Raw genomic sequence first — 14,302 nt, forward strand, 5'->3', positions numbered from 1 at the left:
GAAGAATACAAGAAGAGCTCTGCTGCAAAGAAACTGACAGGTAGATGTGCTGCAGTCTTCTAAATCCCAATATAGTCAACCTAAAACACAGAGGAGGAAGGAGATTTTTAGATGGGAGGGGGAGACAGAGAACAACCTTTTAGATGCTCCATTGCTAGAAAAAGCCAGTTATATGGGAATTTACAAGCATATTTCCCAGCTTTAATTGGTTAAGTGCAGCAAGGAGGGAAAAAAACAAACCATAAAACACTCAGTAAGAAAGCCTTCCTTCCTGTTCTGAAACTCCTGTATTGCTGATCCTATTTCCCAAGCCGGAAGTGGGGAGAGAAGAGCTGCTTTAGGCTTTGCACTCACCTGAACACATGCAACACAAAGGCATGTCATACTGCAAGGATTTCCCCCACCTCCTACAGGCATGGATACTCAGTAATAAAAACTTTCTGAAAACATTCATATACACAGAAATCCTTCTGACAGTTTCTTAATGATTATGATAATAAATTGTTTCACTTTTTTTTTCAGTAGATTGACTTGATTATTTATCCTTCTTCATTACTGAACACAAGGCTGGAGTTTTCCCATTGTAATCTACACAGAACGCTGGAAACCAATCTTAAAAACATGTGAAAATACACATGTATGTATTTACACATGTAAACATATTTCCTATATATGCATACACACACAAACACACACATAAATATGATGTTCCACGAAGTTTAAACTCTTGGGGCATTAAAACAAACACTGGGTCTTAAGAGCCAGTTACAGTATAGTAAGACATATAATGAGCAGGTAGTGTTAACCACACAAGACAACTCAGAAAAACATGAGGTCTTCACCTCTGCCAAAACAAAATGTCATTTCTAGTGGGCATAAATTGATACACTTGGCAAAATATAATCCAGCAGGCACACTTAGCCCCTGCTAAATTCATTGTGACAGAAGGAAGAGAAGCAAGAATACAACATGAGTAGTCTCTGGCAATAAAATACACACCTAACTCCATTCAGCATTGAAAGTACTCAGTGCTCAGATGCATTTCTGCTAGCTGCCACTGGCTGCTAATTTTTATTTTAGAGACACTGTTCACAGCGAGTTGCAAAGCTGCACAGATGAAAATATAGCAGGGAACAGGATGATGAACTGCAGACTACAATTCTAAGTCAATGTAAAAAAAAAGTATCAGCACTGAAAAGAGGCAACCTAAAATTGTCAGTCTAATGAGCTCCTGAGGCTACAGACATTTTAAACCCACAGAGTTCTGTGGTTAGGCAACAAAAACTCTACTTTGCAATCCATAGTGTATTCGGTTTGAATTGCAGCAGCTTGGGAGAGGAGGGGCTGGCGGTGGGAAAGAAGCCAAAAATACTTAAAAGGTTACTGGGTAATTTGCCAGCACTTAGTATAACAATCAGTCATGTGTTGATTTCACGCATGAAAAAAAAATGTAAAAATAATCAAAGAATAATGTAGAAATGGGGCAGATCATAGTCCCTTCAGTATATAACTCTGATTTTGTTTTTAAGGTTAACTCAATCCTAAATATCCCATTTTACACTTTTTATTTTCTGAAGTACAAAGCTGTATTAATATTTCATTACCTTATAAACTGTTGATACTGTAACAAACCCTCAGCTAAACAGGAATGTCACATTTCTTACTCTGCAAGCCACAGCTAATAAACCTTTTACTCCACCTCATGCTACAGGATTCAGGTCTTCATAGTCTTAGCACAGGCACTTTTACTTATTTGTTACCAAGGCAACGCCTCTCTTAACCCCAAAATGCACTAGTAAAATTTTGTCATTTGGAGGACAGACGTTTGCAGCAATTACCCACATTATAAAAATGTATTTATAAAACCTCTTCTAGGAAACTGTAGTCATGTATTTTAAACCCAGCAAAGAATTAGAATCAACACACCAAGAGCCTAGCTGTAAACAAGCAAATAAAAAGGTGAGAAAATTTTTTTTAGCATTTCACTAGTTTACTCAAACCTAAGTTCACCTTTGGCTCAAACTCAGTATGAAAAACCTTAGTGTAAAACTGATTATGTGAAGGAGAGAAAGGCTGAAGAACGTGCCTCAAATACCATGATTCTCGCAACCTCTATGCTGAGTCCACCAACGTAACGTATCATAAATATATAACTCTAAATAGCTGGTTTGGTTAAAAACAACTCTACCAGTCTCTAGCAAGAAAATAACACAGCTTGGTTCCATTTAGGTGTCAAAAGGGAACTTAATAAGGTTGGTAAATTTGAATGGAAATATCTTCCAAACCGCCATTCGACTTCCTATTTCTAAATGTTATGCACAGTGCCTCTTCCACCCACAACTGCATTTTCTCAGTATGTTGAACAAGCAGTCTAGGTCAAAAGACCATGGTGAGATGTAAGCATTCTATTTGCAGAATTGTGTAGGAAGAAGTACCTTCCAAGCTAAGTAAAGGGATTTCTTCCACAGCAGACAAGGAAACAAATTTCAACATTCCGAATCCCAACATGCATTCTTATAGTAACTTTATTTGAGCAACCAGTTACTTGACAGACTGATGAGGAATTTATTTCCCTCTGTGCTGGTTTTGGCTGGGGTAGAGTTATTTTCCTTCACAGTGGCTGATATGCAGCTGTGTTTTGGATTTGTTCTGAACACAGGGTTGATAATAGAGAGATGTGTTTGTTATTGCTGAGCAGGGCTTACACACAGCCAAGGCCTTTTCTGCTTTTTGTGCTGCCACAGTGGGGAGAAGTTGGGTGTGACTGGGAGGCTGGGAGGAGACAGAACCAGGACAGATGACCCCAACTGACCAGAGGGATATTCCATATCCCTGACATAATGCTCAGGGTATAATGTGGAAGAAAAGAAGAGGGGGTATTTGGACTGATGGCATTTGTCTTCCCAAGTCATCATTATGTGTGATGGGGCCCTGCTTTCCTGGACATGGCTGAACACCTGCCTACCCATGGGAAGCAGTGAATTACTTCTTTGTTTTAATTTGCTTGTGTGCATAGCTTTTACTTTCCCCGTTAAACTTTCCTTATTTCAACCCATGAGCTCCCACTTTTTACTGTTCTGGTTCTCTCCCTAAACCTACTAGTGAGGGAGAGGGTGAGCAGCAGTGTGAGGCTTGGCTGCTGCCTGGGGTTGAACCATGACATACTTCTACATAATGGAAGTTGCTGCCATTTTCTTTCCCCTTCCTATGACAGGGGCAACAAAACCAGGCAGTTCATTGACTTCTGAGGCTCCACAGTTCAAAGTTCAGAGCACTAGTCTGAACTACTGACAATTTCGTCTTACACCCACAGGATACTCTAAGAGTTCTTATGTCAGACCCACGATGCCACATAGCAAAGACGAAAGCAACATCTTTCAGAACAGCAGCAGGGCAGTAGCAGTCCTTAATGCCACAGTGTATCTGAAGATACCAACACCGAACCTCTTCTATTTCGCTGTACAAGGGAAAAGCAATGACAGATAACCAGCTGACAAAATTAGGCAACCAAAGACTACCTTGCTGAGGGAATTAGGTTGAGAGCTCCATGAAGAACATAGTCAAACTCAGCATGTTTCTCCATAACAAGTGCCACCAAGCCTTCACAGCAGGCTGTTCGCAAGGCAACATTCTCACTGCAGCACTTCTCCCAAAGCAGGTTCAGAGCAGGGGTCTGAAGGCAGAAATCATGGGACACAAGTAATGAGAAGGCTTACACTGAATTACCTTCATTCATCTCAAACACATTTTTAAATAAAAACAAGCTCAACAGCTTTTCCTGAAACCTTAGAGAGCACAAGAGGAAGCTGGGGTACAGATTCTATTCCTAAGAAAGATCTTTGCTGGGACAGCTCCCACTTTCTTGCCCTCTGCTCTCTAGGCTCGTGGTAGGGCATAGAACTTGCTGTCTCTGACAAAAAGGTAACACAGATGAATTTTTCCACTGTGTCTATGCAGAATCACATAATAGTTTGTGTGGAAGTGACCTTAAAGACTATCTTGTTCCAACTCCCTGCCATTGCCAGGGATGCTACACATTATCAGTAATACTACGCATTATTGCCCAGGTCTCCATTCAACCTGACCTTGAACACATCCAGGGATGGGGCATCCACAGGCAGGTTATCATCAATTTCCTGATTTAAAAAATCAGGATGCAATTAGAGACAACTCAGAAACTGCCACAACAAGCAACGTGTAGCATGGTCAGCTAAAGGCAGGCATACAAAGGGCTATCCAAAGGTCAGGCTAAAGTTGAACATGTGAAGTTCTATTTGCTTGTAAGACTTGGCAGTAGCCATCAAAACTGCTGCTTGTTTCCACAGTAAATTAGCATTCACAGATTAGTTTGCTGAATTTGTGACCTCCAAAGGGAGAACAAGGAAGGTTTTAAAACAACTGAACACTGCAAAAGCTCTTGAATATAAAGGAAGTCTGCAACGTCTAACCAGCACAATCTTCTGCTTCCTAGCATTTTAGAAAGTGTTGCTATATTTCAGTCTAACACCTTCATATAAGCAGCATTAAGAGGAAAGTATCAGCTTGTAACTCAAAACAGAATGTAATTTGGGAACATGATAGTGATCAGGACTGTGAAAGAACTTCTGTTGAGCTACACACCTCCAATACTCCCTCACATCAAAACTCAGCACTTTTCAGCTCTGGGTTTGTTGGGGTGAAATCCCCAGACTGTGGAAAAAAAAATCCACAGATCATTTTCTGTCTATTTCTGGATTTGTTGGCTTTTGGGGAGATAAAACAGAGCAGCAAATCCTAACTAACGCCTTTCCTATGTTGCTGTGACACTTGCAATTGCCAGTATTCCATATCCCTCTCTGTTAGCAAGACATGCACTTAAGTGAGCTTGACTCATTTAAAATGCAAAGTATGCCTTTACTTCCTGCTCTCTGCCAAAGAAGTACAACCTCTACTTAGCTGATATGAAATATAACACCAATGCACGTATGTGAAATGCCATACTATTTGAAATTTTTATAGCAATGTAAACAAATTTCCACCTCAAGAGACAATGTCTCATCCTATGGTATTTCACTCTCAGTAATGTAACTAAATGAAACTCTCTTAAACTGAATATAGTTAGATATGGGTATTCTGCAGAATTAAGAATTCTGCCATTGAGTCTTACAATGGAAGTAAAACAGCTCTTCTGATCCTGGAGTTTAATTGTTTCTACCTGTATGTCCAGATACATATTGATAACTACCTTATTTAACTTCTACAATTATATTAAAATTACACAGTGGAGAGTGGGAAAACCTAGAAAAAGCACATAGAATAAGCACATAAGGATGAAAGAGGAGACAGAAGTGAAAAAATGCCACAGACCTGGTCAGAAGCCTGTCTGATTTTCTTTGAAGAAACTTTTTCTTTCAGTATTGCAGCAATGAGATGGCCCACTGCCTAAAAAGAAATAAAAAGAAAAGAAGAAGAAATAAAAACCACATGTATGACTTCTAAATTCTCCATTAAGAAGTCTTTACAATGCTGTTGTGTATGATCATTTTATTATGATTTGAAACACCAGCCTTGTGGGTATGGAGGCTGGAATATGCTTTAGGGTCAAAAATTTCCATAATGTTGATATACTCACTTTTACTGTTATGCTGAGGCACAAAAGAAATAAACTTCCATAAGCTCCACATACATCCAAAAGTCTCTTTGTACAGGTACATAGATATTGAGGAATTACAGATATTTAATACAACAACTTCAATAGACATCTACAGCTCCACTGCTGCACAGATCCCCATGTACTTAAAAGCAATAGGAATTACTAAATCCTGTACTATATAGGGAAGCAGAAGCAAGAGAGGAAGCAGAACACAGCAAATCTAAGCAACTTGCCCAAATTTTTCCATTGCAAACATTTCCACACTTTTGCCTTACACACTTTGCATAGCCTCTTATCACAGCACCTGTCAGAAATGTTTTATTTACTTTAAACAGGGTATTTGACATTAACATTATCCTCATTAAGCCATTCTGTGGCAGAAATCATTCACAAGTTTTAAATAGCAAGGTCTTAAAAAAAAAAAAAAGCGTCAGCTCCCCAAAGCAGTCTAGGTTTATTCTTTTGAGGTGAAGATTAAGCTCCTCATTCTATTATAATAAAAATCTGATTTCCTCAAACTGCCTTTCAAAATCTAAATGTGAACTGAAATACCGCCAAAGGTGTGAGGTTGTTTGAACCCAGGCTTTTGTTTTCTGACTCATCTCTAATGACTTAGTCTGTCTTGTTTCGCAATTGTTAACACTGCTACACAGAAAACCCTTTCTGTGAAAGACAGAAAGACACGTTTTCATAGGAACAGCACAAAAATGTTTCAGCCTATCAATGCGCCCAGAACAGCTGCTGCATTTACTCTTCTCTGAAGGGCAGATAATTACTTTTGGAAAAAGTAAACTAGGCCAGCAAGGAAAAATAATAAAAATTTGCATTTCTTTTTTGTTAGTTTATAAAAAGACAGGAACAGACTATTTTCAATATTTCCAGGTTCCTTCTTTCAAGATTTATTTCCACTTCATTTAGGTACTAGTTGCTAACCTGTCATAACAAACTGAAATAAGAGCTCACATTTCTTGGAAAGAAGGCACTTTAAACATTATTAGACTACAAGGACTATGCTTTTCATGGGTGAAGATAGGTACTCTAACACATCTGACTTAAAAAGACAGATTATTATTTGGAAATCTTACTCTTGAGGAAACAGGAGAAAATGGGACCAAGTCAGACATTTATCTCTGTTTGTCTGCAGCTATCCCATCACAAGAGTAACAGTGTGCTCCCCAGGCAGATCAGATCTCTTTCAGGGCTCTTACCAAGGGAAGCCTACATTATCTTTTTTTTTTCCTGTTTATAAGGACCTTTAGCAGTTAATTCACACCTACATCCTTAAGACACTTCCATTACACAGGAAAAGGCGCTTACCAATAGAAACCCAGCTTTTGCAGTGAACTAGCTAAACAGAAAAGTCAAAATGCAGATTAGACCCCTGCATATCTAGAACTTCACTAAACAGTAAAACTTTATGACCTACAAATCTATGCTCAAGTTCCTCACTTTTCTGATCCTGTGTAGATTACACGCTCTGCAAAGCAGCTGTCTTGGTTGGTCCCAGAAAGAGAAGACATCTCCCATGAAGTTGAATCCTGACCTGATTATAGTTTGAAGATTACAGAATGCTTTCCAGAGGTCATGGAATACAAGTGGAAACTATGAAAACAGCCAAAGCACAGGACAAGATCAACTAAAGCACATCAGTAGGCCTTAATGATGTGCAGCTGTAGTGATGAGCCAAGACATTTAAGCAAAATACAACAGAGTACCATGGGGGCATTCTGCACTGAAGAAAAATGAACTGCTTCAAAGATGCTGAGTCCTACTCATCAATGCTAGTAGTGATATAAACTCATCTGCAGTGCGAGACACTTTGCTAGACCTTAGATGAACTCCAGTTTTCAGGGACATGGCTTTCTCTCCTAAATGCCAAGTTGATGACAAGTGGACTTCTGCATCTTTATTTCAAACCTAATTACTGTTTGAAGAGGCAAGAGAGGCACCAGGTTGCACAGACTGCATTCCCATCAACTTATTTCACCAAACAAATGGGTACATATTTAATCCTAAATTCAAAACACGATGAGGAAAATAACAGGGAAGTTAGCAATGAACTTTCAGCTGAAGAGGAACATTTTTACTACTGAAATAAGAAACAGCCAAAGAAAAGAAGGTATATTTTTAAACCAGAGACAGTTACTCCTATTACTCCTTCATGTCCATTAAACATACTTTGATAAACACTACCTGTAAATGAGAGTTTCAGGTGAACATGACAAGGAGCCAATATATGGATCAGAAAATAAAGGGGGCTGAGCTGAGCTGCATACAGTTATCCTTTGATGGCAGACAAGACTGCAGTAGTTCATCAGTTCTCATCACAAATAAACAAAACAGATCAGTTCTATGAAGTATTGCAAAGTATTTCGGCCCTGCACATGGCATCTGGTAATTTCTGGCTTCTCTCAAGATCACAGGGTCACTAAAAATGACTTGGCCCCACTCCAACCTTCCAGTCATGGAAAGTCTCTGATTTTCCTGAAGAGACTTTATAGTGATGAGGAATTATATCCTATGTTTGGATTACAGAGAGAAGGCAACTAGGATTTGACTGCAATTTAAGAATACCCTGTTCCTCTCGTTTTCTGACTTTGAAGAAAAAAACAGATAGGCAGCAGCTGTTGGAACAAATATTTCCACAGACAACTTGATTTGTTTAATGATTTTTAAAAATTACCTGTGACTGAACAACTGCATTAGGAAATTCAAATCGCTTCTTGATGTCATCCAACATTCTGACTCTGTCATATGACACTAAATTTCACTCTGAAAAAGAGATTGAAAAAACGTACTTAGGACTAGGAAAGACAGTGTGCTATTTTCTGCCAAAAAACCCCAAACCCACAAGATTTATGTTGCATTTAACAACAGATGCAAGCATTGAAGTATTTTCCTCCCCCTCCAATGTCTACCATATCACCTTATCTTTTGGGCTTGAGCCCAAGAAATTCTGAATACTCATTGGTCCTACACAAAGAATGGGTTACAGACACTCCTTAAAGCTGCAACAAACATATCATTCCATATGGCACAGCATATGTGTACCCTGAGAGCATGTATTCTTGAGAGCATTTTAAGTATATCTCATTAACTTGAAAATGGGACAGCTCAAGAGGAGTGTTCACAGTCTCTCAAACATGATTTAAAATGCAAAATTATCCACAAACTTTCCATCATTTCATGCAAAACCAACATTTCATGTAAAACAAACTAAAGACCAACCTGTGAGACTGCAAACGGTAATTGTTAGGGGCTGGAACACTTAAAGTGAAAACCTTCTCTTTAAGTTGGAATATGCAGGTACTCGCAATATACAGACATGAACCTATATTGAAAAAAATTAGAAGTTAGTTTGTTGCACACCAATGAAACTGATGGCCACAGCAAATACTCAAATATTTCAGTTTATAGTAAACACACCTCTAGTCACTTGGAATGGCTTCCTTAAAAAAACCAAGAAAGCCATTACTTCCTGAAAACCTAAGTGTAATCCTTTGCAATAAGCACTGAGGAAATATATACATGCATGGTACTCCAGTTCCAAGACATGCTATCAGTGTGATGCATTCAGAATCCTGCCACTGATTTTAAAAAAGATGGAATTAAAGCCTGGATACAAGCAAATGCAGCATGTGTCACAAAAAATACCATTTGCAGCTGGAAAACTCAAAATGAACAGTTACACAAATACATCATACAAGAATATAAATTCCTGGCAATTAAGCAGCGAGGTATTCCCATATACTGGTGCATTACATGTCTGAAAGTGCAGTAGAAAAAAATAACACTGATGCCAGTATGGGTTTGTATTGTTTTAGAATAGATGTAATTGCTTTTTGAGACAATAGGTGACCATATAATAAATGAACACAAACTAAACTAGAGCTGACATCTTTCTGTTTAAAAAAAGGTTGCTACAGCAAACAATTCCAGACGTACCTGGATCTCTTGAGCATGGCTAATAATAAAATAATAAATATAATAATATTAATAATAAATAATAATAAAATAATTCCAGTGGATTTAGATGTATCAACCTATTTGTATATATCAAACCAGGCCCCCTCAGTTCTACCCAACAAGCAGTAAAATGAGGTAAGGTTCCTTCCTGGACAGTTTTGATACAAACACACTGGAATTATATTCTGTCTCTCATCAGGCAATTTCTTTTACCCACATTAAAAGGAAAAATTACTGTAGAAGATCATTACAAGCACAGAACACATTTTCAATGTAAGCACAAATCAGCTATTCCAGACAGAGTAGAAATCTGTTGCCCTCACATCAGACACAAATCCTCAGTTTCTATCAATCTGAACTAAATATCTACAGGACAGTTACAAGCTGTATCACTACAATTAAATGAATTTAAATACTACCTAAACAGTTCCTCAGTCTTCAGCATTCACCCCCAGCAAAGGTAACTGTGTATGCATATAGAATGCCGGTAAAGTTTACAGGATACATGGATCATCAAGGCTGCCAGAGACCTGAAGATGCTTTTCGTTCAACCCCCTGTTCGAAGAAGTTCAGACATGTGGTCAGACCAGGCTGCTCAAGGCTTTGCCCCAGTCTAGCTCTGAAAACCTCCCAAGATCACGAAAGGCACCACTTTACTGAGCTGTCCTGATTGACAAAAGCTTTATCTCCATCCCTAGTCTTCAGCTTTTTTTGCCATGAGCTCCTGTGAAGTGCCTGGCTGTGCTTTTTTTCATTCCCCTCTCCCTGTAGGAGCCAGGGCTCCTACTGGGTACATCCTCCCAGCTGAACCAGTCCTAATAACCACAGCCTATTCTCACAGGGCAAGGGCCCCAGCCCCATTATTTAAATGATCTCTGCTGAATTTACTCCTTATGGTCAGTTTCTCTCCCTATGCAGGTATCCAAAACTGGATATATCAATGTGAGGTCTAAGGAGTACTGAGTGGAGGGGGACAAATCTCACCCTACCAGAGCTGTGTCACACATCCTGGGGCAATGTCTGCCAGGGCCCACGGCCATCCCTACAGAACTGCCCCCCAGCCCATCCTGTAAAGGGTGGGCCAAGACAGGGCATTTGTCATTGTGGAAATTACTGAGGTTCCCATCACCCACGGTTGCATGTTCCTCTAGTGCATGCAGAGGGCAGCCCTGCCAGCAGGAACACATCCTACCTTTGACACAGGAACAGGGTGGGAGACAGTGTTGAAAGCCTTGTTCAAGTGGAGGTAAATGATATCTATCCCTCCACTTGACTGCAAATCCAATTATCATTTATTAAAGGCAATTAGGTGGGTCAGGCATAATTTTTCATTGGTAAATCCATACCCATGCATATTACTTACTAGTAAGAAACACTGAATCAGACATAGTTTAAGAACAAAGCATTCCAGCATTCATCTAGTCCAATCCTCTCATCAAACCTGGTCTGCATAGATCATCGTCCTGTCTACCAAATCCACTGAAGTCCTGAAAACCCACAAGCATGGAAGTGGTGAAATCATCATCTCTGGAAGTGTTCAAAAAATGACTGGATGTGGCACTTTGGGCTATTATTTAGTTGACACAGTGGTTTTCAGTCAAATGCTGGACTTGATGATCTTCAAAGTCTTTTCCAACCTCCACAATTCTATGCTTGTGGGTCACTTCCACCTCAGGACATTCTATTGTCCACACACATAAAAAAACATCCACCCCCCAAAAAACCACCAAACAGACACACAGAAGATAAAGAAAGAAAAAACAAGGTATTGGAAAGGGACCTTGGCTTGTTTTCTCAAGTTAATCAATGTCAATGATATGCATTTGTGGAGGCTTGAGCTTGACTAACTGCAAAATGCCCACCAAGGTACTCTATCACTGCCCCTCAATTGGAAAATGGGCAAAAATATGATTAAGGGCTCACAACATAGACAGGAAGATCACTCAGCAACTACTGTCCAGGGGGAAACTGACTCAAGGAAAGGAAAGTAATTTTTACCAATGAGTAGAATAATAAAAAATATGAAAAAATCTAGAAACATATTCCACCCCGCCTTCCCTTCCTCCTGGGGTCAGCTTCACTCACTACCAACTTCTCTGCCTCTTCCATCTGAATGGAGTAGGGCGTCAGGAAATGAGGTCGCAATCACACTTTTCCCCAGCTCCAGCATGGGATCCCAGCCACAGTCGACAGCTCTTCATTAACTGCTCCAGCATGCATCCCTTCTACAGGGTGCAGCTCTTCAGGAACAGGCTGACCCAGTGTGGGTCCCAAGTCTTGCCAGAAAACCTATTTCAGCATAGGCTCCTGTATCCATGGAGCTACTGATCCTTTCAGGAGCCTGCTCCAGCATGGGCTCCTCTCCACTGAGTCACAACCTCCTTTGGGTATCCAACTGCTGTGGCATGGGGCTCTCCACTGGCCACATGTGGACACAACTGCTTCCGCATGGACTTCCATGGGCTGCAAGGCACACAGGCTACTGTACCACAGTCTTCACCGTGGGCTGCAGAGTAACCACTGCTCCAGCACCCAGAGCACCTCCTCTTCTGCACCTGCTTCCTGCTTCTGCACGTTGGTGTCTGCAAGGCTGTTTCTCTCATATACTCACTTCTCTCCTTGGGCCTTGTGTAGGAGTTTTTCACCTTCTTAAACTTGTTACCCCCGAGGTGCCACCACCATCACTGACAGCCTGGCCCTGGCCAGTGGCCGGTCCATTTGGAGCCGGCCGGCATTGGCTCCGTAAGACACGAGGAAAGCTTCTGGCAGCTTTTCACAGACGCCACCCCTGTAGCTCCTCTGCTATCAAATCCTTGCCATGCAAATCTAATGATGCATCCTAATGCTGAGAGAGACAAGTACTGCTAATTTAAGTGACCAGAGAGGGGCTGCCACGGCTATACACCTTCACATCTGGTCCAGTTCTCCAAAAGTAACTCCGTCAACGTAAGCGAAGTGAAGTAACAGGAAATGATCGCAGGGAGCAATGAGACCACATTTCCCATATGTATGCCCTCTGGCTCCTTTTTAAGGACTCTCGGTTCAAAGCGGTGTTCCTACCAAACCAGGAGTGAGAACATCTGCAAACACCCCTACCGTTTGCGTGCCACATACGCAGACGTCTCAAAGCAAACAGCTTTAAATAAAAACATAAAACAAGGAGCACCCCGTCCCACAGAGCAGTAGGGGCAGCTGCTTTTCCTTCGCTGCTATCCTGCCGCCGCGGCCCGGTCCCGCCGCCCGCCCCTCACCCTCACCCCCTCACCTGGGCCGGGCCGGGCTGCGCCGGGCTCGCTGCGCGCCTCCCTCCCGCTGCGCCCGGAACCGGCCGCGCACAGCGCGCAGGCGCGGCGCGGGGCGCGGGGCGCAGGCGCGGCGCGGGGCCGGAGCGGCCGCGGCAGGGAGCGGGCCGGTCGGTGTGCGTGCGTTCCGCGGGAGAGAAAGATAGTGTTTATCGGCTCCGGAATTACTGGAGAGCGAGTGCCTTCTGCCTCCTGAATGCTTTGGCCGGCGGTCATCGGTAAGCTCCAGGGACACCAGGAAGACCCTGGACGTGAAGAATAAATGATGCTCTGGTTGCTGCATGTTACCGCGTAATCACGGCATCACTTAGGCTGCAAAACACCTCCAAGAACATCGAGGGTGCAGCTCTCTCAAAGGCAGAAGAGTTTAAGCCCAGTTCTGATGTATTTTGGTAACTGCTGTGCTACCCAATGGTAAGCACACATCTGGGACAAAAGAGGTTGCATTCTCAATTAAGATTGTTTAACACAAAGCATCACTTCTGTTCCCTAACATCAAAGCAACAGGCAACTTCTACGAGGCATGTATAACATAAGAATGGCTCTCAGTAAAAATATCTTCAGGAAAAAATCACAAATATTTTAAAAGGAATTTGTTTGAAAATTGTTAGATTATTCTCTTTCAAGGTTATCTGCTCTGAGTTGGTTTGAGCTGAAAGTAGGGGAATGCTGGCAAAAAAAAGTCAACGTAGACAAGGCTGTTTACTATTTTTATAAGTTTTTCATTTAAAAAGATCAGGGATGTATTCTTTTCAGTTTCACCAACTAAAGCTGTAGGCAGTTTATGGCACTCAAAAAGCACTGCGCTGGCTGCATTGAATTGGTAGAAAAATGTGCACTGCCACTTCCAAGAGCCACTAAAAGCCCATAAGTGACTCAGAGATCAAAACTGCATTCTCCTGAGCTGCCTAGATGTGTACAAGCAAAGGGAAGATCAGTCTGATCCCAGAGAACATGTGGACTGCTTGCTTTATCCATGACCGCTCTTTGGCAGCTCTTTGCAAACAGCAAATACAAGTATTTGTGACGTGGCTTTTGGCTTAGTACACTCTGGCCAAGATGGGCTCCCATGTCTGTTTGCTGCTGAAGTATCCTAAGATGAGGTAAAAGGACCTGTAGGACCTTTCACAGAGATGCATTTCAGTCCCTCTCTAGGTGACCATAGGCGATGGCATGAATCCAAAGGAAGTGTTCAGACTCCTCCTCCCATTCCATGCTTTCTGCTTCATCTAAGGACATCTCGCTATTGATAGGTTGGTTTATTATTGACATTTTATGATTAGTCAGCTATGAAGGGCCATCACTCCACCCATGCAGAGCTTCTGTGGACTTCAATGCAAATCCAGTGTGAGGGTAGAAATGAGAAAAAAGTCCTGGTTTGTATCCTCATAGACTGTTGAAA

At 41.4% G+C, this 14,302-nt stretch overlaps 1 protein-coding gene across 2 annotated transcripts in view; it reads right to left on the minus strand.

Annotated features, from left to right (window-relative positions):
* The window catches only part of FOCAD (focadhesin), an 89,657-nt gene extending 76,727 nt beyond the window's left edge, over positions 1-12,930 (minus strand). The window contains exons 1-5 of one of the 2 annotated variants that reach the window (XM_085043581.1): positions 12,864-12,930; positions 8,861-8,963; positions 8,316-8,404; positions 5,347-5,421; positions 3,519-3,673 (exon numbers count right to left, since the gene is read on the minus strand). In XM_085043581.1, coding sequence (XP_084899707.1) covers positions 3,519-3,673; positions 5,347-5,421; positions 8,316-8,372 — 287 coding nt within the window. In that variant the 5' untranslated portion in view covers positions 8,373-8,404; positions 8,861-8,963; positions 12,864-12,930. Of the gene's footprint in view, positions 1-3,518; positions 3,674-5,346; positions 5,422-8,315; positions 8,405-8,860; positions 8,964-12,209; positions 12,358-12,863 lie in introns of those variants that run through there. The other variant, XM_085043580.1, reaches the window with a different exon arrangement.
* Positions 12,931-14,302: the final 1,372 nt, after the last annotated feature.

Source organism: Lichenostomus cassidix, chromosome Z, assembly GCF_008360975.1.
Source record: "Lichenostomus cassidix isolate B80296 chromosome Z, HeHo_3.0, whole genome shotgun sequence".
Classification (NCBI taxonomy): Eukaryota; Metazoa; Chordata; class Aves; order Passeriformes; family Meliphagidae; genus Lichenostomus; species Lichenostomus cassidix.